The sequence below is a fragment of the Rhinatrema bivittatum genome, chromosome 15 (genome assembly GCF_901001135.1).
Source record: "Rhinatrema bivittatum chromosome 15, aRhiBiv1.1, whole genome shotgun sequence".
NCBI classification, from domain to species: Eukaryota; Metazoa; Chordata; class Amphibia; order Gymnophiona; family Rhinatrematidae; genus Rhinatrema; species Rhinatrema bivittatum.
Window position 1 is genome coordinate 56,690,227 of NC_042629.1, and position 27,635 is coordinate 56,717,861.

At 46.1% G+C, this 27,635-nt stretch overlaps 1 protein-coding gene and 1 long non-coding RNA gene across 5 annotated transcripts in view; one reads left to right on the forward strand and one right to left on the reverse strand.

Annotated features, from left to right (window-relative positions):
- The window catches only part of LOC115076600, a 57,346-nt gene extending 43,894 nt beyond the window's left edge, over nt 1–13,452 (reverse strand). Inside the window, exons 1-2 of the long non-coding RNA XR_003852806.1 lie at nt 11,153–13,452; nt 2,763–2,870 (exon numbers count right to left, since the gene is read on the reverse strand). This is a non-coding gene — a long non-coding RNA (uncharacterized LOC115076600). The remainder of the gene's footprint in view (nt 1–2,762; nt 2,871–11,152) is intronic.
- ZBTB17 (zinc finger and BTB domain containing 17) overlaps nt 1–15,766 on the forward strand; it is a 79,954-nt gene extending 64,188 nt beyond the window's left edge. The window contains exons 13-15 of one of the 4 annotated variants that reach the window (XM_029578216.1): nt 1,506–1,736; nt 4,801–4,890; nt 14,660–15,763. In XM_029578216.1, the coding sequence (XP_029434076.1) occupies nt 1,506–1,736; nt 4,801–4,890; nt 14,660–14,943 (605 nt within the window). In that variant the 3' untranslated portion in view covers nt 14,944–15,763. Of the gene's footprint in view, nt 1–1,505; nt 1,737–4,800; nt 4,891–14,659 lie in introns of all 4 variants that reach the window. The other 3 variants (XM_029578219.1, XM_029578218.1, XM_029578217.1) reach the window with 3 other exon arrangements.
- The last annotated feature ends 11,869 nt before the right edge of the window (nt 15,767–27,635 follow it).

Sequence of the window (27,635 nt, forward strand, 5' to 3'; positions counted from 1 at the left end):
TTGGAGAGATCATCAAAGATTTCTCAGGTTTGCTGTACTGGGGGGACAGTTCCAGTTTCAGTGCTTCCTTTTGGGCTGGCGACGGCTCCATGTAGGTTTTCCCAAGGTAGTGGTGGTCATGGCGGCAGCTGTTAGGAAAGACATGGTACACCTGTACTTGGACAATTAGTTGATCTGTGCAAAATCGATGGAATATTGTCATCACTCAGATCACAAGGTGGTATTCTGGTTGCAAAGTCTAGGCTGGGTGATCAATCTTGCAAAGAACAAGCTGATTCTGTCACAGGAACTGGAATACCTGGGTGATCATTTTGAGATGAGAGAAGGAAAGGTGTTTCTTACAATTGAGAGAAGATTGAAACTTCAGGTTCGTCTGTTGTGGATGAAGATTCCCAGGGTTAGGATCTATGGTGTCCACTCCATATCTGTATTTTTGTGGCAGGTGCTCATGTGAAACTGTTGTAGAAGGCTCTTCTCTCATGATGGAATCCCTCAGTCGAAGGATTTCAAGATCAGGTTGCCCTTTCAGAGGGAAGCCAAGTTGAGTTTTCGCTGATGGCTCTTACAAGACAGGTTATCCAAAGGGGTGAAATTCAAGATTCGAGACTGGATAAAAGTAACCAAATTTTCCATATTTTTATTTCTACTTCATTTTCTAAGGAATCCTGGAATATATTTTTTCAGTTGGCAAATGTGGGGTAGGATGTGTATGTTTATGGAACAAACACTGTTTTAATGCAATTTACTTCTAGGCTATGGGGAAACAAAAGGTGACCATTTTGGAAGGGACTGTAGCCCTTGTATATGTGTGGTGGGGATCATGTCTTTATATGTAATAGTAAAATTAAAGAAGTAGAATGTATGGCATTGTATGACGATACAGACATAATAGGCATCTCAAAAGTATGGTGGAAGGAGGATAACCAGTAGAGCACTATGATACTAGGATACAAATTATATCAACATGACAAGGCAGATCAAATTGGTGGAAGTGTGGCACTGTATATTAAGGATGAGAGAGAGTCAAGCAGGATAAAAGTTCTGCAGGAAACAAGCTATACTTGTTATTGCTAGTTATTACTAGTTATTGCTACGTTATTATTACGTTATTACTACGTTATTACTAGTTATTACGTTATTACTAGTTATTATTACGTTATTACTAGTTATTGCTACGTTAAATAGTTATACTGCTTATATAATATACTATATTTCTTTACTTATTACTATTTATTACCAGTTAAACTATTATTTCTTTATTTAGCTCTATGTTAAATTGTCAACCAGTTATACTGTTCCATATGTTCTACTGTTCCATGTAAAGCTCAGCTCTCTGTTGAGCAGTTCTTCGTTTTATGTAAACCGGAGTGATTTGTAGTCCCTACAAGAACTTCGGTATATAAAAATTAAAAATAAATAAATAAATAAATATGGATCTGTGGGGATAGGGAATATATACATGTTTTGTGAATTTGAAAAGGTAACAAGTGTCATCCTGTTTCAAGCAGGGGAGAAACCCTTCCTGTGCGATAAATGTGGTCGTGGCTTTAACAGAGTAGACAATCTGCGTTCCCATGTGAAAACTGTGCACCAGGGCAAGGCTGGAATGAAGATCCTGGACCAAGGGGAAGAGGATGACGAGGACGACGAAGTCAACATTGTCACAGTGGCTCCAGATGCCATGGTCACATTAGCCACAGAAGCACTAGCTGCCACAGCAGTCACACAGCTCACAGGTGAGTATAGACTGAAAGGGGTAGGGCGGCTTTAGACCCTGTGTTACTCTGTGGGTACAGGAAGAATGGTGCCATGTGTGACCCTTGGAGAACTGAAGAAGATGGAGGATCCTACTAAGAGTGCATCCTGCACCAGTCACATGGCCATAAAGGCAGGGGCAGCAGAAAAAAAAAGGCTGCAAGGGGCAAGAGTGCAGTAGAGTTCTTGGGTTTAATTCAAAGGTACCCCTATTTGGGATTTATGGCAACAAACAGAAGCCTTAGATTGGATTGATGGCCTAGGCTGCCACTTGAGCAGGGCATGCCCTTGGGGTAGTTCTTAATCTCCAGTATAAGTGCTACCCCTTAATGTTGACTAAAGAGCAATAGCTGGGAGTTAATGCTTCAGGAAATTGCATTTTCTTCCCAAACAGAAGAGGCTGCTTCAGAGTTGACTTGTAGAGGAGAAAACTGAGCTATGCTGGAGGCTATGGTATTAGCTGTATTTTTATTTTATTCATCCAATCTATGAATCACGTTTTCTTGACAACAGCCTGAAGTATTTACACCATAACTCAATACATAATGTGATACACTATAACCTAAAACAGTATAAACCATCTCAGTTATTGTAGTACAATGTTCAATCTGCAGTCACCCAAAACCATAAAAACCTCAGCCTAAATCCATAAAGCCAGTTCATAATGCCGATTCTATTTCTCACCTTCAACTAAATACCACACAAACATAAATCAATAAAATGTAGTGTACAAAACAATATGTATTTGTATTGGAATAATTGAAAATCAATTTCAACCCACAATCCCCAGAACTATAATAAAGGCTTTCACCCCAATCCATAATGTCGATTCTGTCGCACAACAGTCACGATTTCATTTTTTTTTCCAGCATAAGTAGTCCTTAATTATTAGCCTACGTTCCATAGGGAGGCTATTCCACGTTTTTTGCGTAATCACTAAGAATACACACAAAGCCTTTATGTATTAGCGCCTTTTTAAGAATTTTAGAGGCTGACTAGGGACTTACTTTCAGCCAGCCATTGCCTCCTTGATGTCCCTACTGTGCGCTCAGTCCATCTTGCGGAGCTTCGTGAAAGGACATGGGCAGTTGCCAGCCCTTTATGGAAATTTCTACCTGAGGAGTTTTGGAAAGAGACATGTTTTAATAAGTTTAAGAAGCATTTGCAAACCTTGTTTAAAGATTTGGTCCATTATGTAACACCATGAGTACTGTGCCTTCATGCAGTACAATATCTTAACAGTGAATGAGATCTCATGACTTTGTTATTAGCTGAGAAATAAGCTCTCAGGACTGCGTTTTTTTCTTTGTGTTTGTTTTATTGTAACTATATATGATCTGTTGTAAGCCGCTTAGAACTTGTGCTGCCTATAAATATCTTAAATAAATAAAACATTCTTAGCTTTAATCATTCTGGGCACACTTCCCGCACACCTGGAACATATTGCAAATCCTTTTTGTGAGGAACGCAATGTCCTTGCAGGCACTTATTTCAACAATCTGTCAGAAATGTAGGCCGGAGCCATATTATTCAGACATCTGAACACCAATGTAAGAATCCTGAATGTGATGCGGTTTTCAATTGGGAACTAGGGTAATAGGCCCACTGGCTCTTTTCCTTTTAATCCTCCCACCAATCAGGTTGATCTATACTGAAATCGCTTTAGTTTCTAAAGCAATCCTGTAAATACCACACTACAGTAGTCAAGTTTACCTATATGTAAGTAGTAAAAAGCTCTACTCATCACTGAAGCCACTTGTGACTGCATCGTCAACCTTGACTCCATTAAATTCCCAAGTTTATTACAGAGTGACTATTGATAAAGTTTGCCCTTCTATACAGAGAGCTCTTGATTTGGTTTCTGATTTCCCCCCCCCCCCCCACCCACAGGATCTCTGTTTCTCTTAATGTTTAACGACACATTGGCTGATTATTATCGTGATACTTCTACAAGACACCTATTTATAGCACCTTATTCCTCAGTTCCCCTATTGCAAACAGGAAAGACAATTTGCACATTCAGGCCGATACAGTACAGTGCGCTCCGGTGGAGCACACTGTTAACCGGTGGAGCGCACGTCCAACCCCCCCCCCCCCCCCGAGACTAATAGCGCCCGCAACATGCAAATGCATGTTGCGGGCGCTATTAGTCATTCCCGCGCAATTCAGAAAGTGAAATGTGCAGCCAAGCGGCACATTTTACTTTAAGAAATTAGCACCTACCCAAAGGTAGGCGTTAATTTCTGCTGGCGCCGGCATATCACGGGTTGCCAACTCCAGTCCTCAAGAGCCACAAACAGGCCTGGTTTTCAGGGTATCCACAATGAATATGCATGAGAGAGATTGGTATGTGCTGCCTCCATTATATGTAAATCTTTCTATTTGTGGCTCTTGAGGACTGGAGTTGGCCACCCGTGATATGTCGTTACACGCTGGTGATTCGTTTCGATTGTATAGTTCTCTTTATTAGTATTAGTTATCCAGACATCAGGGCAGTTGGGGGGAGCCTAAAATAAAGTTTGCTTTGTTTTCTTGTGCAATGTGGTATCTTTGTTACCACAGAGGCCATGATATCTTCCTCTTCCTCCCCAAGTTTTTTGTTTTCTTGTGCAATGTGGTATCTTTGTTACCACAGAGGCCATGATATCTTTCTCTTCCTCCCCGCCAAGTTTTTAATTACCCTGTTATATGTAACTGCATTTTCCGCACCACTGTTCTAGTTTATGTTTCACGATGCACCCTTGTTTTATGTGGACCAGCATGATGGGACTGCGATCTCGAATGCCGGTATATAAAAACCTTAAATAAATAAATAAATAAATATCTTCCTGACAAAGCACCAGATGGGATAGAGATCAGGGCCATATATGATGGCTCCCTGATGAGGGCTTGCATGGAATGTTGTGGTGAGAACAGTTGGACATGATAATGCTGAGACGGCGCAAGGAGGGAAGCTGTGCATGATGCCTTTGAGCTTAGAGTTAAATGGGAAGAAGGAAAAACGGACTGCTAATCTGTGCACACGTGTGTCCTTTTACTCTGCAGTGGTGCCTGTGGCAGCAGCAGTGACAGCAGACGAAACTGAAGCACTTAAGGCAGAGATCACGAAAGCAGTGAAGGAGGTGCAGGAAGCAGGTGAGAAGGCAGTAGTGGGGGCAAAAGGCTTCAGTAGCAGGGGAGGGGAGGGGCTGGTGGCAGGGGAGAATGGAACCATGTGGGGAAAGTGGATTGCAGAAGCTTCTCTGCTCTCCCTAGCTACTGTTTTTAACTTCCTGGGCAGAAATTACCTGAAAAGGCTTTCATGCCAACAACATAATAGAATAGTAGCATCTACTGGGGTCCCCAACTTAAGACAACTATAGGAGTAATTCCTGGCTGTTCAGATGAGAAATATTGGTGCAACTTTTCCAAATGGATTAATTGTTCATCTTGGCTACAGTAAGCTATTGTTCTATTCCAGTGCACATTCAGCCAGTCTGGACCATGGACTGAGTATTGCATGCAATCTTTGATCCAGCAAGGCGAAGGGGAGCGAGATAGGACACCCAAAAAGTCAAAGCAAAGTAAGGGAGGGTGTAACAAAAACACTTTCAGGGCCACCAGCCTATTGTTCAAATTTCAAATATTTATTCCAAGACGACATGGGCTGTGTTTCGCAGCGAATGCAACTACTCTAAAGGTGACCTCAGTAGAAGTTGCAACTCCTTTCAGAAGTTGATTTGTCTGATGCAACCTTTCTTGAGGTCACCTTTAGAATAGTTGCCCCCCTTGATACAGCATTCGCTGTGAAACGCGGCTCTTGTTGTCTTGAAATAAATACTTTCAATTTGAATGACTTGAAAGTGTTTTTGTCACTCCCTCCCTTGCTTTGCTTTGACGTAATCTTTGAGACCAACAGCTGTTTCCCGTTAAGTTCTTGTATTGAAGTTTCTGCTGCTGCCGCCTCGGGGCCTTGCATAAAGATGACATCACTATGTCCTGCTCTACCCTCTCACTTCTCCTTTGATCTCTGTGGTTGTCTAACCACACATGCCTTGTTCCTCTTAAGCACAAAGTAATTTGGGAGAGAAAAATAAATAGGGGATGGCCTTTTTTAAGCTTATAAGGGCCTCTGCAATGCTTTTCAAGGCCACTGGAATGCCCACGGAGACAGAGGTGTTACCCTCCAGCACAGGAATCCTAATTCAAGAGTGTGGAGTCATGGTGTTTTGTTTTTTTCACTAGAAATTAAGCCTCAAGTTCCTAGAGTTGCTCATAAGATATAAAATGTCTGACAAGGCAAAAATGTTTTACAAAAGGCACCACTGCTCAAAATGTGGGGTGTGTTTGCAGGCTTCTAAAACTGGTCTTTCCTGTTCCCTCTGTGAAGAAACAGCTGTACCAAATACAAGCTCCTAGCCACAAGGAAGAGGACCTAGAGACTGAAAGTGTATTCAGAATTTCTTGCATCAAAAATACATTGAAAGCCCACAAAACCTCTCATATGCCAAATCAAATTGGCAGACCAAACAAATGACCTGACACTGTTAGAGCAATGCCTGCCTGCACAGGAGATGGTATAAGTTCTTCTCCAGATGTCTCCGAGTCTCATTCCAACAACGGAGTAATCCAGTCTAACAGCCTCAGGGTGGGTCACGTCTCGGATAGCAATATTCTTCCTTAACAAATTGCTTTGAGCTTAAACTTACACGTTCAGTATGCACCTCTGTTAGATATTCAGTACAAAGGAGAAAAGCCTCTTAGTAATCATCCTGCCATCTAGACATCATCTTCAAAAGACTGGGGCCACGCTCAAAGAAAAGGAGCAATCTCCGTTAGCAGCCGTTGATGGGGACGGAATCTTCACTTTTGTTGAATGGCAACTTCTAGTGGCCAGACCTAGGTTCCAGTAAGCGATGGCAGATGAACAATACTAATGACAGCAGATAAAGAGCAAATGGCCCATCCAGTCTGCCCAGCAAGCTTCTTATGGTAGTAACTGCCTCATCATGCAGATTACCACCATGCCCTTCTGTTAAGGGTAACAACCGCCGCCCCACGCTGGTTTACCCCAGCACCTTCTGTTAAGGGTGGTAAATGCTGCTCCATGCAGGTTACCCCCATGTCTTCCTTTCCAACCTCTAGCGATCTGCCCTTTTTATTCATTTACTGTTTTTTTTTTTCCTCACCACCTCTACATGAAGAAATATTTCCTGTTGGTTCTGAGTTATTTCATCCCCTGGAGTTTAATTTCATGACTCTTAGTTCTACAGTTTCCGTTTCAATAGAAAATATTTGAACTTCGTGCATCATGAATACCTTTCAGGTATCTGAAGGTCTGTATCATATCTCCCCCCTGCACTTCCTCTTGTCCGGGGTGTACGTATTTAGATCCTTCAGCCTCTCCTTACAAGGCTTCCAGTATAAACCCCACACTATTTGGGTTGCTTTTCACTGGATCACCTCCGTCCTGTCCTTATCCTTTTTGAGATACGGATTCCAGAACTGAACACAGTACTCCAGGTGAGGCCTCACCAAGGACCTGTACAAGGACATTATCACTTCCTTTTTCCTGCTAATTATTCCTCTCTCTATGCAGCCCAGCATTCTTCTGGCTTTAGCTATCGCCTTGTCACCTTGCTTCACTGGATTCAGATCCCTCTCCCGGTCCATGCACACTAGCTGTTCATTCTTGATCACAAACTGCGCTTTTGGATCACTGCACCCCAGACGCATGGACTCTGCACTTCTTGACATTGATTCCCAGCTGCCAAGTCTTTGACCACTCTTCAAGCTTTTGTAAATAAAATGACCGCCGAATGCCGCAGACGCTGTTCCTCCCCGTAGCTGCAGCACCACCAGCAAGCAGGGGAGCAGTCCCTCAGTGCCACGAAGCCGGCACTCCGTCTCCTCCACAGGCAGAGAAACTTCTGAAAAACCCCATCACTGAGCTCCCCCGCTGCTGCGCAGATTCCTCTAACTAGTTCCTTGGGGTTTTTTGTCTTTTTTTAACTCTGAGAACAAATAAAGATACATAGAAACCAATACTTTCCTTTGGTGCAGAGGAGCGCAGGCCGCATGGCAGATCAGAAAAGAGCCAGTCCACTGCCTAAATCCGTCTCCTTTCACCAAACGTTAGCAACCCAGCCTAGGACAGGTTTCACTGCTGTCTCATGGGGAGGATGAGGGATCTGGACTACCAGACGTCCACCCCCACGGACCTCCGGACTGGGCTATCGGAAGGGGCGCCAATCCCCTGCTCGTCTGCCTCAAACCAGGGTGGGGGATGGCCCTACCTGGACCTCACAACCCCCTGGGAGGATCCAGAAACTTTCTTTTAATCTTTTTTTTATTTTTTCTCTCTCCAGACTGCAGGTTTTACACCATCTGCTGGAGACAGAAATACTGAGGGACTGCAGGTGGCGCACTGGGTTATGTTCAGTGTCTGTGAAACTTTCTCTGTCTCCATCTACTGGCAGGGAGGCAAAACCTAGGAGTCTGGACTGATCTGTGGTACTACAGGAACGAAAATTAGCAGGTAAGGACCAATTTTCCTTCATCCTCTCTACTTCTTCAGGAATGTCCGCTGTGTTGCAGATCTTATCTGCAAAAACACAAACTTTACCTTCTATCCCCTGTGTATTGTTGCTCATGAAGATATTGAACAGAACTGGTCTCAAAACTGATCCTTGAGGCACTCCACTTAACACTATTCTTTCTGCAGAGTAAGTTCCTTTTACTATTACATTATTGTTTCCTGTCAGTCAACCAGTTTGTAAAGACACCTAATCAAAAACTTCAATCATATTTGTCTGACAAGATGTATTCCTGGCGAATCCTTATTGACTCTGGTCCTGCAATCTACCAGACTGTGGATAATTTACTGTCTTTTCCTTCAGCAGAGTCTCCATTAACTTTCCCACCACCGAGGTGAGGCTAACCGGCCTGTGGTTTCCCGCCTCCTCTCTGCTCCCACTCTTGTGAAGCGGGACCACCACCGCTCTTCTCCAATCCCGTGGCACCACTCCCGTTTCCAGGGATCTACTGAACAGCTCTTTCAGCGGACCCGCCAGCACATCTCTGCGCTCCCTCAGTATCCTGGGGTTTACCTCATCTGGCCCCATGGCCTTGTCCACTTTCAGTTTTCCTAACTCTTCTTATACATTCTCTTCTGTAAATGGGGTTACATCTACCCCACTCCCATTCATAGTCTTGTCAAATAGCAATGGTCCTTCTCCAGGGTATTCTTTAGATGACTATCAAACCGAAGTATTTGTTTAATATGTCTGCTATTTCTTCATCTTCCTTCACACATTGATCCTTGTCACCTTTCCATTGTCTGTGCCACCTTGGACCTTCCTCCTTTATCTGATGTATCGGAGAAAAACATTTTCTCGCCTCGCTTTACCTCTTTGGCAATCTTTTCTTCCGCTTGACCTTTTGCTTTCCTGATTTTCTTCTTCGTCTCCCTCAGTTTCACCAGGTATTCTTTCCTGTGTTCCTCTTTTTGGGATCCTGTATTATTTCAGTCACCTCCTTTGAGAAGCAGATGCTTCTCTTTTCCTCTTTTGTTGACTTTGTACCTACAGATTTGTTGCCTTTATAATATCTCCTTTTAGTTTGTCCTACTGTTACACTTCGTTCTTCTTCCAGATGAGTCTCCATTTTGACAGAATCAGTATTTTTAAAATGTAAAACTTGGAACTTTGTGCAACTTCTTCTCTCTGCCCTGGCAGCAGTATCAAACCATCCCATCTGATGATCACTGGAGCTTGGATGAGCTCCTGCCTGGACATTAGAGACATTATTCCCGTTTGGGAACACCAGGTCAGGTATCTCTCCCTCCCCTATGGGATCCAATACCATTTATTTGAGCAGAGCCCCTTGAAAGGCATCCACTGTCTCTCTACTTCTTGCATATTCTGCAGCAGAGGGTACATCTGGCAGATTAAAATCTTCAATAAACATCACTTCTCAGTTCTTTCTCACCGTTTGGACGGCTTTGACCAGATCACTGCCCGGAGCAACCGGCCTCTTCGTGCTTGCAGCTCGCTACCGCTTTGGGGGCAGCCTGTGGTGGCCACAGGGTCGGGCTTCTTCGCTGTCACAGGCCTGGACACTGCCACTCCTCCCCACCCCCGGGCTATGAGATGCCCCCCTTCTTCCTGCCCCACCGGCCAATCAGAGGCTTCTTCCTCCCACTGACAAGAAGAAGGGAGGAGGCTTCCGATTGGCCCGCGGGGGCAGGAAGAAGGGAGGAGGCTTCCAATTGGCCCGCGGGGGCAGGAAGAAGGGAGGAGGTTTCCCATTGGCCCGTGGGGGCAGGACAAAGATAAAGGGAAGTAATAACTGGGGCTGTGGGACTCGGGGACCCGCGACACACCAGCTGGTGCTTCGCGACACACCGGTTGAAAAGCGCTGCCTTAGGGTATACATATTTAAATCCATGAATCTCATCTGTTATGGCTTTTGGTGCAGACCCCAAATCATTTTGGTTGCCTCTCTCTGCCCTTTGAGATACAGCTTTCAGAACTGAACTAAGTATTCCAGCGAGGCCTGTCCAGGTGCATTATCGCCTCATGTTTTTTCTTCTGGTTTTGCCTCTCTCTACACATCCCTCTGGCTCTGGCCACCACCTTTTCATACTGTTTTGCTACTTTGAGATCATCGGTTACCATCATCCTGAGGTCTCTTTCCTGTTCAGTGAACATTGGGCTCTCGCCCCTCTAACTGCATATTGCTTCTTAGAATGTTTGCAGCCCAAATGCATGACCCGGCACTTTTTTGCATTGATCTGCTAAGCATGCCAGCACCCTCAGGGGTGCAGATCTTCATGTCATCTGTAAAAAGGCAGACTTTTCCATGTAACCCTTCTGCAGTATCGCTGACAAAGACATTGAACAGAACTGACCCTGTAAGGGTACTTATGGGGTGCCCAGTAGCCCCAGAACCAATCCCTAAGGCACGCCCAGCAGAGGCCGGTTTTGATTGAACTGGAAGCCCAAAAAGGAGGAGAAGGAAACTGTTAGGGCAAAAAAAAAAATCAAGTGAATGAGGCCGAAGCAACAGTTTTGTAGTTAATGATTTTTTCTGCTTCAAAACTGGAACAAGAATTTGATGTATTGAAAATCTTTGTCCCTGGATGTGATCCTTTGACTATTGCTGCTATGTACATCACAGATCTTGCCTGTGATGATGTCCTATTCCAGCTCATGTGGTGCTTGCAGTATCATGGTTAGAAGAATTTTATGGCTGCAACATTGATCATCTTACAAAGGACTCATCTCCTAAGCATTGCTTATGAAGGAAAGCTATTACTAGGGGTAAACAAATTCTTTTAGCACAAGAAAAACAGGCAAAGAAGTCAGTAGTGTTCGGTGTCTTTCGCTAGCTCCGATCACACTGGCAGGTAACTCACCCGGCTGATTAGATGACGAGCTCGGTCTCGGGGTCACAACAGCAGCTTCCTGGAGTGTCGCGCTACCGCTCTTGTTGCAAAGTACCTGGCCTGTCGCTTGCCTCTTCAGCCGCCGGACCCTGTAACGGCAAACCCGAAACAGCAGCAAGTGGACCAGCACTGCCTGCATCCCCACTTGCACCATTGTCCCTCCCAACCAGGCGGGTAAAACCCACTCGGGGAGAGGTCTCGAGCCAGGGTGCCAACTCCATTGCCCAAAATTACACCCCCCCCCCCCCCCCCGGCTGGGTCCTCAAATTCCAGACCGAAAGGCCAGCTCGAAGGAGGAATAGTCCAGTTCCCCGCATTAGCTTGGCGGCTGGGGTAACCAGAGCTGTACCTAGGTGGGAAGTGACCTTCCCGTTGAGGGAACCAGAATGGATTGGGACCCTCCCAGGGAGCCCTCTCCGTGGTGACAGGTCCCGCGAATCCCCGTCTAGTGCTAGCAGGAGGAGCTGAGTCTGCCACATTTCCGTGGTAGGCTGAACTTCCCCCCTCTCTCCAAGCCACCGAACTGCCCTGCCACGAACCCCACCATTCCAGATCCCAAAAATTAGGAGGGGAAAAAGGTGTTTCCTCTCTCACCCATAGGACCCCTACCCATCTGCCTATTATTGCCTGCTGGAGGGAGCGAAGCCTCAACCCCCTCCTCGGCTGCCGCACGTACTCTGGATCGCAGAGCAATCCTTTTTTTTTTTTTTTTTTTTACTATTCTCACCCTGTGATCCTCCGCCCTCCTCCGCTGCTGACCTATGGGAAGGGGCCTGGCGCGCAGGTGCTTTTGCCTTATCCGGCGCTTTGGCACGTGTTGCTGCAGGCACACTCACCCGGCAGGGCTGACCGTCCCCTTGAAGTTCAGATGGCCCAGGCACGGTCAGTCTCGGGAAATCTGCCGCCAGCGCAGCCTCCTCAGACTCCATCAAGCGATATGACACTGGTCCCAGCCGCTGCAATGCTCGCTGAAAAGTGCTAGAAGAACTCTCTTCTCACAGTCCTTTTCCTTTTTTTGAACAGTCCCAATAGTTTCAAAAATTTAAACGTATAGTATTAGCTCCTGTAATTTTTCTTTTTACACACCGTGGCCCCCCCCTGTGCTTCTATGCTAGCAACAGACCTGACTATCCAAGCCTTGCGTTCCCAACGATGCAGCCGCTCGCTGGCTGGAACTCTCACTCCTGCCAACACCTGAGGGAAAAAAAAACAAACAAAACCTGCTCCCTCTGCCTTACCGGCCGACCTGAAATTACCACAGAAACGCCGAAGGCCACGAACGCCGGTCGAGACGGCAGAAAAAAGGGGCAAGGGGAAGAGAGAGCATGGCGGAGCAGACCCTTGACTCCTCCCCTTGCTGCCATCTCAGAAGCAGACAACCAATGGGAGCACAAAGCTCCCAAATTTGAAAAATAACTCCAGGCGGTTCCCGAGGGAAACCGGGCTGTGGGTGCGCGTGAAGCAACGCTCCGCCCAGGGAGCCGACCCTTTCCTCCTCCCCCCACCTCCCCATGACATCAGCTCTTGTGCCGGGAGAGAGCCTGGCACCACATTAGTGCATGCCAGTGCGCACAGGGCCTGCTTGCCCAGCCATTCTCATTCCTTTTAAGAGCCTACAATTCTGACCAGGATTTATTTTTTTTTTTTTTTGGGCAGCAAAAACCCATATCGGAAAAGTTTTCTGAGGAAACAAAATGTCTATATAAAACAGCAGCAGTAAGATTCAGGGCATCCAGATATGTTGAATAGGAAGAATATTTAATTTTAAACAAATGGCATGGGACACAATTGCTGCAGGATATTTAGTAGAATTTGAAGTCACACTAGAGTAATTTTTACATGTAGTTGTGGTTCCCAGAAGAGGAAAAAAGTCAACAGCTGATAATCTGTATGAGCTGCTGTTACCGATCTTCCTAATGCCAAAGACAACAAGAGACTACTGACCTAGTTCTCAATCTAAAAATATTAAACACATTTGGCAAGGAAAATATTTTCATGGGGTTCCTGACATCAGCAATTCAAGTGATAAGATTGTAGTATAAGGAGCATTGAAGCTGTTTTGATGCAATGCTTAAATTCACCTTATTTATTCACTGCTTCTCCTATATCTATATATTACCTTTGCACTAAGACATGCAAAGTAGTTTAGATTTCCACTGCTGGATCTTCACTACAAGTACACAAAATGTACTTTGGATTGTCATTACATAAGAACTGGCCATACTGGGTCAGAGCAACGGTCCATCAGACCCAATATCCTGTTTCCAACAGTGGTCAATTCAAGTCGCAAGTACCCAAACATTAAATAAATTTCAAGCTATTATTGTTTATTAATTAATAGCAGTTTATGGATTTATCCTCTAGGAACATATCCAAACCTTTTTTTAAACCCAGTTACACTAACTGCTGTAACCACATCCTCTGGCAATGAATTTCAGAGCTTAACTATGCACTGAGTGAAAAAGAACTTTCTCCGATTAGTTTTAAATGTGCTACTTGCTGACTTCATGGAGTGCCCCCTAGTCCTTCTATTATCCGAGAGAATAAATAACTGATTTGCATTCACTTGTTCAAATCCTTTAATGATTTTGTAGACTTCTATCATATCCGCGCGCCCTCCCCCCCCCCCCAAGTAGTGTCTTCTCCAAACTGAACAGCCCTAACTTCCCTAGCTTTTCCTCATAGAGCAGCTGTTCTATGCCCCTTATTTTGGTCGCCCTTCTCTCCAGGAATATTTTCCAAAGCTCTTGTTACTATTTGCAACAAAATATATTGTAATAAATGTTCACTTATCACAAAATGCAGTGATTTCAGCCTTGGAACACAATGGAGGAGGACAGCTCAGTTGGGGAAGGTGCCAGAAGACGGAGGTGTATGTGATAGGATCAGTCAAACATAAGTGCCCGATGACCCATGGTTTCTGCTGGCCTGAGGAGCAGAGGCTGGGTTCTGCAATGAGGCCTGTGCATAGCACAGACACTGGGTCAGCCCCTTTACGTTTTATGTCCAGATGAAACCACTGCAAGCGCAGGCTATGCTGACGACACCTCCCATGCAGGGGCGTAAGCCAACAGTGTGAGCCCTTAAAAGAGACTTGTTTTTCTAGATGAGCCCATGGTACAGACTGGGGTAAAGTAATGAAACTGCAATTGAGGATAAGTGAAAGCTCTGGTTTGTTTTTTTTGTTTTTTTTTTACATGAAAGAAATGGAGGTGGATATTTTTAGGTGTGTTTAGACATTAAAGAATTACTTTTTACTATGTATTGTTGAGAAGGGCTTAGCAATCAGAGTATTAACCCACTGGATTTGCCTTTACAATTCTCTTCTGTTGATCTACTTTTCTTCCCCTGAAAGCCATGATCACCACCCCCCCCCCCCCTCCCTCAGAAATTGCAAGTTTGTGGAAGGGATTAGACGTGAGGGGGTCTTTGACTGCTGAGACTAATGGCTTTCCCCCTTTTTTTTTTTTTTTGCAGACCCCAACACCCAGATCCTTTACGCCTGCGACTCCTGTGGGCAGAAGTTCTTGGATGCCAACAGCCTGGCACAGCACGTGCGCATCCACACGGCGCAGGCCCTGGTCATGTTCCAGGCCGACACGGACTTTTACCAACAGTACGGGGCCGCCACCACCTGGCAGGCGGAGCAGGTCATCCAGTCTGGAGAGCTGCTCTTCCGGGCTCGGGAGGCCGTGGAGGTGCAGCCCACTGCCCCTGAGGCTACGCAGCCTGTGGACTGCCAGTCACCCCCCCCAGAGTGACCCGTCCAAGAGCAGCATAGACTGGGAATCATGAGAGAGTCGAGATTTACTGAGAATTCAGGAGAGACTGAGACATCCCTCTCCCCCCACTAATGCACACAACGTGGGGAGGAGGCCTCAGCCAAAAAAAAAACCAGACTGCAGCTTCTAAAGCTTTAGAACTCCTTATTTAAAGCAGCATTTCATCAGTGTAAAAGAATTCTCCTGTACTGAGAGAAACTGGCCTCTGTTTGGTGAGATCTAGATAAAATAAATTGTATTATTTTCTAAGTGGTATTTAAAATGTACTTGGGTGTGAATGACCACTGAGGATTGCAGCCTCCTGTGCAACTTCTCGTGGAATTGCTTGTGTCTGTCCTCATGACAGGATGCCCGCCCGCCCGCTCGCCTTAAGCATTCTCCAGAAAAAGTTTTGATCTTTCCACAAGGTATGGAGTTACCTTTGTATGATAAGGGGGACCAATATCCTCAAAACAGCTGCGTGTGGAGGATTTCATTATCTCCCAGAGATATTTAAAAAATAAAATGGGATAGTTTTAGCTATCATCATTGGGTGTAGGAGGTGTAAAGGTCAGAACACTTGGGCACTAGGTCTTTTGGTATACAGTAAATAAAGTTATTTTCCACTGCAAATTAATAGCTGTGATGGAGGACACAGGAGCTACTGCTGTGAGGTTAGGCAGGTGCTCCCAACGTATTGTCTGTTTCCAGACCTTGGATTTCTTTCCACCATCCCTCTTGGGACAAAAATATAAGGATGCACATACACGGATGTTCGAGTCATATTAGCAAGGGGAAAAAAAAGAACCTCTCTGGTTCGTTGTGCAGCAAATCCCTTTTTGGCAGTATGAAGTGAATACATATATAGCATTTTGGGGGTTTCTTTGAAACATGACCCTTGTAGCTAATTGCTGATGAATAATTTCCAATACTTGGCCCTCATGACAATATGATTAAGTATTGCTTGCTATTGAATATTTTGGTCAGCTTTGTTGCTGCTGCTGCACTCAGGCAGATGTTCTCACACCTGGCTTCTCTTTGGTCTTGTATTAACACGTTGGCAGCCGTGGCTCATGTGTACTTCTTGTCCTGACAGCTCAGCAGCAGACCATGGTTATGGGGGCCTTCTGAACCCTTCTCTTCAGAAGTATAGGACTGAGGCTTAGGCTACCCCAAATAATTCGGCTAGGCAATGGATTTTCTGAGAGGAGGGATGATCTAGTTCTTTTCTCTATTAGAAGTGGTTTTATCCTATTTGAGTGGGTTGCAGTGTTTCTTGAAAACAAGACAGTGTCATCTACTGGCCACGTTATGGGGGCAATTCTCAAAACAGCCTGTATGCTTTCAAGATCTGCTGGTACTTTTACCTCTATACTTTGCACTAGTTCTTAAAGGGAAAGTTTGAGCCCTTTTTTTTTTCCTTTAAAAATCACCAAGGCAAAAAGTACCCAGAGCAATTTGCACTTGCTTTTTCCTTTCGAAATGTACAGGTTTGAGGATGCAGAACTCCCGTGTGTTTCTGCTTCCCCTGCCTCCATTGCCTGTGGGTCAAGGTACACGTGTTGCTGAATCCTGTCTGTACTTTACCAGCAGAAAGAGTGGGCACTTTTCAGAAAACTAATTTACCTGGATAAATGGCTTTTGACAATTTCCCATTGGTGACAGAATGCAAATGATGAATGAACTTCGCCCAACAGCTCCTGCTAAAGTATATCAACTTATCCTTATGAGCTAGTTAATGACAAATATTGTAAAATTAAAGTTGCACGATTGGGGAGGAGGGTGTTTGGCTTCTCCTGGGTTTCACCTGAAGAGGATAAAGCTTTAGTTTTCTTTCAGTTAAACCAATACTGAGGCTTTGCCTTTGAAGAACATCCTGGTGTGTTGTAGGTAAAAATTAGGGCCATTTGCCCCTCATGATCTCTGCTTCCCGATAATTATAGAAGATAGACTTATTTATTGCTGCCTGGATGTTTGCTAAAAGAATGAGTATTTTCCTTTGTGGTTTTTGAACTTTAAACTCATCATTGAAATTGGGACATAGGGCCTTGTCCCCCCCAGCTACTTGTAATGCGTGGCACCACAGAGGCACTTCTGGTGTTGTGCTCCAGTCTGCAAGAACCGTGTTAGGAACTAGTGACTTGAACTCAGTAGTTCATAGTTACCCATTAGCTCAGGGCCCTCAAACTATAGTCTTCTGGTTTTTGGTTAGTTTAGGTATTTTGGTTATGCTGGAGACCAGAGCTGTTTTCAGCATTCAGAGATGGGTATGTAAGACCCTTACATTACACATACGTCTTATGCTCACTGTTCACTAGGTGTATGATTTCAAAACAAATGCTGAACATGTAATGAAAATGGACTCACCACAATATCTGGAAATTTTGGGGTATTTTTGTATTCATAGTTTAAAAAAAAAAAAAAAAAAAAGGAGGGGCCTCCAGCAGCCCTGCAAGCACTTCCCCCTCTGCCAAAATTTAAACCTGGGGCCTGGGCTGCCTCAAGCCCTTCTGATCCCACTCAGGCCACTAAAATTGAAGTGGGCCTGGACCTATCTGGCTGGGCCTCTCTAGGCCCCCATCCCACTCCCTGTTAAAATCTGCCAGGGCCAAGGACTTCCCTCCCTGGTCCCCACTTACATCTTGACTACTGTCTCATTGGCTCCTGCCCCAGTTCCAGTAACTTTAAAAAAAAAATGGCATCGATCACCTAGAAGATGATATCAAAGTGACATCACTTGAGCCTGCCTCTAGTGCGGCCAGTGCTAGTTTGTTACATGGCCCCCAAAATGAAAAAATGAACCGAACCAAAAGTTTTAGGGCATTACTACCTCCCTAGTTTCTACAACAAAACTGTGACTTTGTCATTGATGAATTTGATAGCCTTCTCCCCACCCCACCCCCAACTTATGACTAATAATCCATTAAACCACCATACTGCATTCTGGAATTATATTACATACATAAAATCTTATTTCCTCCAAGCAAAAGGTGTCGGAGCTTATGCTTAAAGCTGCCCATGGTATGCTGCATTCATGCATGACTTAAAGCCTGGGGCTACTCGTTCAGAGTATCTAATACTGCATCACTGTAGTGACAACAGGGAGGGGTCCTGATATTGCAGCACTGCAGTAAGTGGCAATGTTAAGTAGTAGTAAGCAGTCCAGCTGCACTGAGTGGATAATGGAAAAGAAGCTGCTTTGTTCTGCAGCAGTGTAGTGACGGTAGGAGGGGCCTGTTCCAACAGTGTTATAGAAACAGGAGAGAGACTCTCACATTAAAGCCTGTGTCAAGAAGAGAAATCATGGCTGGCAGGTACCTTCTACCCATCAACCTGTGGAACTAGATGATCACAGAGAGGATGATGGAGCAGACTCAGCTTGAGACCCAGTATAACAGAAGAGCTGCCAGTGTCCATATGGAGGGACTCGTGGCAGCAGCTGTGGATGTAAAATACAAGCTTGGATGCTCTTACTCTGAAGCAACCAGTGCTCTTTGACAATTCAGGCAACCAAATTTGTATTTGTATAACAATTCAAGCAAAGCTTTGTGGTTGCTAGTGATGATACATTTCATTGGACTAATATAGCTATGATCAGCTTTCATAAACTATGCTTCCTTCATGAGGGCAAGGACAAGACTGTGTCGTTCTACTAGGTTTAAATAGTACAGCGTCTGTATATGCCAAGATGCTGCAGGTTTGCTTTACAATGGTAATCTCAGGTTGACTGTAAATCAAAAGTTCAGGTGTGGAAAGTGGGTATTTTTAAATCCTTGTTAGTTTTAATTATTGGGTGGTGTTCGAAGTGTCTGCTAGTTTGAAATATTTTATTGATGTGTGGGAAATCTTTTATAATTTTTATGAGGTTTCAATTGTTGGCTGTTATTCTATTTATCAGCTGTTTTGAAATATATATTTTTTATATATTAGAAAAACAGAACAAGCCAGGCTGCTATAGATTTGTACACAGAAACTACAAACTAGCAAAATACCTTACCTCAGACACATGTACATAGTCAGATCTTCACCAAATAAGGATAAAGATATAGTTATAGTTATACACCGGTGTGATATGTATATTATACAGGAACATCGGTATATAAAAACTAAAAATAAATAAATAAATAAATAAAGAGACTATAAACAGAAACATGTAGACAAAAACTGAACTAGCAACCGCAACAAGCCAGATTGTATGCAGTGCAACAATGGGAAAACAAATACCATTCCCATAGCCATGAGAAAAAAGAAAAACAAAGTGAAGAATTCACCTGGAACTCAGAAGGGTCCGAAAGCCCTCCAAAAAGAGATTGTCGACCATTGACAGCCAAAGGTCTGAAGAATAGTGCCCAGGTATGGCTGGTGGACAGAAGAAACCCTCGTCATGCTTGAAAGAACAAGTAGCAAACCACGGCAGGGCCTGGGACAGACACTAAGTGCAGAAGCATCAGACCTAGCTGACTGTGCAGGACAGTGTCAAGGGTTTCAAGAGATGAGAACAATCCCCAAAACAGATCTATAGCCCAAAGTTTTCTGGCAGGGAGATAAAGTAGGCCTGAATCTGCTTCAAGAGCACCTGCCAGAACTGGTTCATCTATCCTGTTATAGGATAGCAAGGGGAGCAGGATGGCCCTTTTGGGCAACCCAGAGAATGAGAAAAAAAAACTAAGGCAGTATCTCTAGTTGCAGGTATACAGGCTTCTTAGCTTCATCTCCCCTCCTCCCAACAAACCAATCAGAAGTTGGAAGGAGCGAAGAACACAAGGAGGCGGACCGCCGAGACAATCACAAGTTGCCCAGTTGTCCATCAACCCCAAGCGAATTCACTGCTGAAGATAGCAGGGAGTATCCCACTGAGATGGAGCCCTCAGTCTTCTTGAAACAGCAGAAACTGAGAGCGATTTGTCCCCGGCGAGAAGTCCTGAAGGTTCCACCAAGAGACGGGAAAGCTGGAGAGTCACAAGCGCAAACCTTGGTAGAACCTGATTGTATTACCAGCCCGGAAACCCAAAGGGCATCAGGGCAGACCCAGGGAAATCTGGGGACAGTGTACCAAGCCACCCTGCTACACCCCAGCCATGGGTGCATATACTTCCCCCCTAAGGGAGCACGTGGCCGAGCAATGGACAATGTTGCATGACCTAGGATTGCTCTGCCCACAGACAGGGTAATCCTGAAAACAGGGGAAGAATAGCTTGCATGCTACCGCAAGCAGACAGCAGTAACCTTCATATGGGGAACTCAGCCTCCAACTCCCTCTGCCATGGACATGGCAAAAAGGTGAAAGGAACCATTGCCTAGCTGATGGACCAAAACACTCCTCACAGAGAAGGGTCCCGCAGGCAAGGATGACTGACTATAGCGATCCTTAATGAAGACACCCACAGAGCCCAGCAGATACTAAGTTTATTCCTGAAGCAGGGGGAAACCTAGCGAATCTGCAGGGAGCAATACTGGATAGGTTCCCTCGAAGTTAGACATAAACATAAGAACATGCCATACTGGGTCAGACCAAGGGTCCATCAAGCCCAGCATCCTGTTTCCAACAGTGGCCAATCCAGGCCATAAGAACCTGGCAAGTACCCAAAAACTAAGTCTATCCCATGCTACTGATGTTAGTAATAGCAGTGGTTATTTTCTAAATCAACTTAATTAATAGCAGGTAATGGACATCTCCTCCAAGAACTTATCCAATCCTTTTTTAAACACAGCTATACTAACTGCACTAACCACATCCTCTGGCAACAAATTCCAGAGTTTAATTGTGCGTTGAGTGAAAAAAGTTTAATAGTGCTGTGCCTCAAAGCGTCCAAGGGAGAGTTCTACACGTCACTATTCTTGGGACTGGTGCCAGTTAGAGCGGTGGCATCCCTTGTCCGGGAATGGAAACAAGGAACACCCCCCTCAAAGGGGTGCACAGCGGGCGTCTATTGGGGAACCCAGTCAAATCTCCCAAAGGGGACAGGGAAGCATCAGGATTGGGGCCTCCCGATCCCAAAAGACCTAGCAACTTCCCAAAGGAGAGTTGAGGCACAATCACTACTCACTGAGGCGCAGATGCAACCAACTCACCACAGATAGGGGTCACCATTGCAATCCCTAGAAGGCCCCCTGCTGAAGACAGTCTAACGACTGCTGCTGCCACTCCCCAGGAGATGCGCCAATTCAGAAGATCGGGGCTCTGGATCAGAGAAAAACAAATTGCCCAGGGACAGTTCCACAAGAACATGATAGAGAGAAAAAGACATATTCCACTGCTGAGAAAGGAGAGGACGCTCAAGCCACTCTTGCGATGTCCACTCACCTCAGGATCCAACCAGCAGTGCAGTCCTAGGTCAGTCCTGCGGCTGCGGAACACAATCTGTTGTGACCGCCCTGAGGGAACAATGCACGCACACACACACCCCAACGCCCAGGTGACAGAGGGCAACTGGAATCCCACCACTTCAAAAGCACACTGGGTGGACTCATGCAGTGGTAACCCATCCACAGATGGTGGCTCACTCATTCTGAATAACATGCTTGTGGGAGAAATTCCACATTCCAGTGAGGACTGAGAACCATGTGCTAGAGTCAGTGGCTACACGCCACTCCATGACCAAACACAGAGTGTGTAATGACAGCTCCTCCTGCCAGTGCTCCTCAGCGCTATGCAGTATGGACTGACGCAGTGGCTGAGACTATGCTGCAAGATGGCAGAACTCTAGTGTGGCTGAGGACTGCACAGCCAGTGAGAATGCCGCCTGCCAGAGTCTGAGGTCCTTGGAACAGATGCCTTATCTGTCCCAACCATGCAAGCCACGCGTCAACACCAGTAACTGCAGTGGAGTGGAGTGGAGAGGACAGCGTGATGACAGCGTCCCCAGCGCCACTGGTGCTCTGGGTAAGGCATGGTGGAGGGTGGTGGTCTATGGCGTTACCCCCTTCAGTACCTGAGAACACTCAAAGAGGTGAGCCATCGAAACTGCGTTGGAACCGGTTTGCCTGCAAGTCCTACAGGGAATGATTGCAGCAAATTCCCTGGCGGGTGCAGGTGCTTATGAGGGACTGCAGACACATTCTGCAATCTGTAAGCAGTTTGCTGGTAATTAGCACCATTCCTGGCACCAAAGGTGCTCACAGACATCCATCATCCGGGGACCCCGACGCCTGAAGGTATGGACCAAAGAAGCCATGGGGATCTGCAGGGAGAGGCCCCCCCACATATCCCTGACAGGCCATCGATATCAAAAAGGCCAGTGCTGACAGCAATTCCCCTCAGCTCCCCAATTTATCTGGTGTTATTGATGCGAGCTAGATGGCCTTGCAAGCATTACGGCTGACGAGAGCCTCGCTAACACCCATATGGTGTGTGCACCTTGGCGGGGTCCCCAACACTGGGATCGTCAGCTGAAGGGACAGCCCTGAGCTTCCCAGTGCTCTATAGGGAACACCAGCGAGGAGCCCTGAGGGTACCGGGCCACCGTATATAGATGCACCAGTGCACCAGGGTGCCTCGAGTAGATGGCTACCTCTGTCTCGATCCAAAAGAGGCCAAGAATCCTTGTCCCCCAAGGGCTGCAGGGCTTCAAAGTCCCGTCGGTCAATGGCCACAGGAACAGCAAGGGCGCTCAATGGTGAGTCCGGTGGCTGGTCGGTGGGGCTTGATGTAGTTAAGGTAGTAATGAGAGGCATCGGTAGTCCGAAGGCCTCTGTGGTAGCCCCCCCCACCTTGATGGCCTTGAGGGCATCAATGGTATTGGGGCAGCACAGTATCACAATGGCATTGAGGTCATGCTGACACCGAGGCCGCACACCTCAACAACCTACAGCATACAGGGAATGCGCCACAATGGCATTGAAGGCCTGTTCCTGCTTCAACTTCGACAGCCCCAAGGGTGACCAAGCATGCACCTTGATGGATCAAGAACATCTATGGCATCGAGGGCACAGTGGCATCGATGGTACCGTGGTCAGCACAGCACTGAGTGCAGCGAAGGTACCAAGGCATCGAGAGCAGCAAAGGCACAGCGGCATTGAGTTCCCAGACAAGTGCACCAAGGGCACCGTGACATCGACTGCATTGAGGCAAGGTGTCAGTGTGCCGCATCATGGCGCCGAGACTCCATTTCTACCGATGTAGACAGCACAGAAGGCCACCATGGCATTGTGGGTGGTCCCACACCTCGATGACAAGGGTGACCCTGGACCTAGATGGTGTAAAGGGGACCATGGTGCCGATGAAGGCCTCTGTCCCTGACGCGGTCCTGCCAGCGATACGAATGGTGCGCTGGTCACAGCTGGGCATGGCACAGAGGTGCGGCAGCAAGCTGCTAGCTCAGGCTCCGCTCACCCTCTCTCCCAGGGAGATTGCATTGCCAAGGCTGGCAAGCAGGAGGGGAGGCAACATCATCCAGGGCTTTCACCTGTGGAGACTAGTTCCTTAAGACGTGGGGAGGATGAGCTCTCCCTCCCACAGGAATGGCATGGTCCTCGACCCTTGCACCGTCTGAATTCATTGATGCCAAGCGATCGGATAGAACTCAGGTGAGTCCCCAGGCTCAGTAGCCTAACACGGATCACCGGACTGCATATTTCAGTCCTGTCAGCACTGTGGAAAAAAAGAAAAGAAAGCAAAAAGAGGGCACAAATACAAAACCTGCAAGAGCAGTTTCTTTTTTTTTTTTTTGATTAACAGACTGCACAGGGGAGAACCCACCATTCGGCCAGCAGATAGTTGGAAAAAAGAATAAAAACTACCAGAAAGAAGAGCTGCAGCTCTAGAAAAAATCACTTACAAACCGTAAGAAGAGAGCAAAGCTGTATATTGTGAAAAACATTTTCTGGTAAAAAAAAAAAGAGCACAAGCTCCACAACCACGAAAATGACAGCTCAGCGGGACTGAGGGACTCTGCCTAGGGGCCAGGGTGATGAATTCAGCTGCATATGATTAGTGGGCAGGCTGAAAGCTCTAGAATCTTTGAGATGAAAGTTCCTGCCGGGCTCCATCCGATGTTGTCACCCATATATGAGGACTACCATCTTGCTTGTTCTAAGAGAAATTACATATATTTTGCTACATATATATATACACATATAATACATAGTGGGCTTGCAAATTTTCAGCAGCTTTGTGTGGATCACAAATGACACATACAGACTATTTCAGACAGTATGTTTACTACAAAACCAGTATAATCTTAAAGTAAATTTTCAAAGTCATAATTCAAAATCTGTGCATTTTTTGTAAATGTGCACTTAAAAAATTAGAAAACATTTGGCGCAAAGACCCCACACCCACCCATCTAGCCACATACAAAACTGTACTGCACAACTATCAAACATATTCTCAAAATTAAGATATTCATACAAAAAAAATCCATGACCTCCAATTCAATTCAAACTCCCTCTTTAGTTATGTTGCTGAAATGACCAAGATTGCCCCCCCCCCAGCCCATTCCAGATGAAGAGGCCATAACCAAAAGTGAAGAACTAGCACAATACTTTCATGAAAAAATAGCAAAAATATTGACTCGCTTCCCCACAACCCCCCTCCCCACCAAAGCTATACCACTCACCCACAATGCAACCCTTGACAGTTTTGAATACACTGCCACCACCAAAATCAAATCCTTCCTCAAGAAAATTAAACCTGCCTCACACCCCAACAATGCAATCCCATCTAAAATGCTCTTGACTATCCCAGAAATAATTGCACCTCCCATAGCCAAAATCATTAACCGCTCCCTAGCACTAGGTGAAGTCCCTAAGCCCCTTAAACAAGCCATCATTAAAACCCATACTCAAAAAACCCAAATCTGACCCTGCCGTTCTTGCTAATTACCGCCCCATCTCCAACCTGCCCTTTCTGTCAAAAAATCCTAGAAAAAGAAGCACACAACTCTCTGACTTCTTAGAAAAACCCAACATCCTCTCACCCCATCAATTTGGCTTTCGTAGGCATCACAGTACTGAAACCCTGCTACTCACACTTAGCGACTAGACAAAGGACACTCATATTTTCTGGCAATGCTTGATATTTCAGCCACCTTTGACACTATAAATCACAACACCCTCTTAAACCACCTTAAAGAAATAGGCATCGCAGACACTCCCCTACCTTGGTTCGAGTCCTACCTCAAAAACAGACAATATAAAGTCAACTTTAGAAATAAGGAATCACAAACACATAACCTAACCCATGGAGTCCCACAAGGATCTGCCCTCTTCAATATATATATGCTTCCTCTCTGCCACCTCCTAGCTGAGCTCGGCCTCATGTATTTTATGTATGTGGATTAAGTACAAATAATCATCCCCATCACTGACTCCATATCCAATGCCCTCAAAACTTGGGATAATGCTCTTAATGCCATTAGTACTCTTCTCACAAGCATCAATCTTGCCCTCAACACAGATAAAACAGAACTTATGATAATCTCTCCGCTTCGCAATCACTCTAGTGCCACACCCCCTCCAGCACCCACCTCCACCCCACACGTGAGAAACCTTGGTATCACCCTTGACACCCAACTAAACCTTAAATAACACATAAATAACACGATAAAACACTGCTATTTCAGACTACACACACTTAATAAATTAAAACCCCTCCTTCATCAAGGTGACTTTCGCACCGTCCTGCAATCTCTAATTCTAACTAAAATTGACTATTGTTGAGATTGCTACCTGATAATCTCCTTTTCCTTAGTGTAGACAGATGGACTCAGAACGAATGGGGATAGTATCCGCGTGCTAGCAGTTGGAGACGGATCTGAGTTCAGCACGGGGGTATATATATCCCCACAGGAAGCGTAGCAACTCAGTAATCTTCCTTGCAAAAGCTGTTATGGATGTGTGTACTGACGCTCAGTGAAAGTGAAAACAGGATTCCCCTGACCGATTGATAGTAGCTGGAGACCGCCAGCATTCACAACCGGAAGGCGTTGACACCAGGTAGAGTGTACGCTCTTATGGAACAGAAGACATGGCTTACCTTGAATCGGGGAAACCCATGTACACAGGCAGCTGGGCGGGATGCTGAGTCCATCTGTCTACACTAAGGAAAAGGAGATTATCAGGTAGTAATCTCAACATTTCCTGGCGTGTAGCCAGATGGACTCAGAATGAATGGGATGTACAAAAGCTTTACTCCCAGCCTGGGCGGGAGGCTGCCTGAGGACCATGTAGTACCACCCTCGCAAATGCTGAGTCCTCCCTGGCCTGGACATCCAGACGGTAGAACCTGGAGAAGGTATGGAGGGAGGACCATGTCGCCGCTTTACAGATTTCCGCAGGCGATAGCATCCTGGATTCAGCCCAGGATGCCGCTTGTGCTCTGGTAGAATGAGCCTTGACCTGTAGAGGCGGAGACTTCCCAGCCTCTACGTACACTGCTCTGACAACTTCTTTAATCCAGCGGGCGATGGTGGGCCGCGAGGCCGCTTCACCTTGCTTCTTCCCGCTGTGCAGGACGAATAGATGGTCCGTCTTTCGTAGGTCTTGTGTAAGTTCCAAATATCTGGGCAGCAATCTGCCAATGTCGAGATGGCGCAATAAACGCCCTTCTTCAGATTTCTTCAGACCCGCCGTGGTAGGCAAGGATTTGGTTTGATTAAGATGAAACTGTGAAACCACCTTAGGTAGAAAGGAGGGAACTGTACGAAGATGGATAGCCTCCGGCGTGATTCTGAGAAAGGGATCACGGCAGGACAATGCTTGTAGCTCTGAGATGCGGCGGGCTGAACATACAGCCAGCAAGAACACCATCTTCAAGGTTAGAGAACGAAGAGACAGGCCCCGAAGGGGCCTGAAGGTGGATCCTGTGAGGAAATCCAAAACCAGGCTGAGGTTCCACAAAGGCACAGGCCACTTCAGTGGCGGACGAATATGCTTGACTCCCTGCAGGAAGCGAGAAACATCTGGGTGCTTGGCGATGGTCTTGCCCTCCCTCCTGGGACCATAGCAAGACAGCGTAGCCACCTGAACCTTGATAGAGCTGAGGGACAAACCCTTCTGAAGTCCATCCTGCAGGAAATCCAACATAATAGGGATTGTGGGTGCATGTGGATTGGTGCCGTGAGTGTGTCACCATGCTTCAAATACTCTCCAGATCCGGATATATGTGAGGGATGTGGAAAACTTGCGAGCTCGGAGGAGGGTATCAATCACGGGCTCAGAGTAACCCCTCTTCTTCAATCTAGCCCTCTCAAGGGCCATACCGTAAGAGAGAATTGAGCCGGATCCTCGTGAAGAATGGGACCTTGATGTAGAAGGTCCCGGAGAGGAGGCAGGGGAAGAGGCTCCCCTGCCAGCAGTCTTCTCATGTCCGCGTACCAGGGTCTTCTTGGCCAGTCTGGCGCCACTAGAAGAACTAGGCCCCGGTGTCTCTGAATCTTGCGGATGACAGCGCCGAGCAGAGGCCACGGAGGAAAGGCGTACAGTAGAGTCCCTGGAGGCCATGGCTGAACCAGGGCATCGATTCCGTGTGAGAACGGGTCGTGCTTGCGGCTGAAGTATCTGGGTACTTGAGCGTTGGACTTGTCCGCCAGTAAATCCATGTCCGGAATCCCCCAATGATCCACAATCATCTGGAAGGCCGTGGGTGAGAGCTGCCACTCTCCTGGATTTAGGCTTTCTCTGCTGAGGAAATCTGCTGTGGTATTGTCCTTCCCGGCAATGTGGACGGCGGAGATGTCCTGAAGATTCACCTC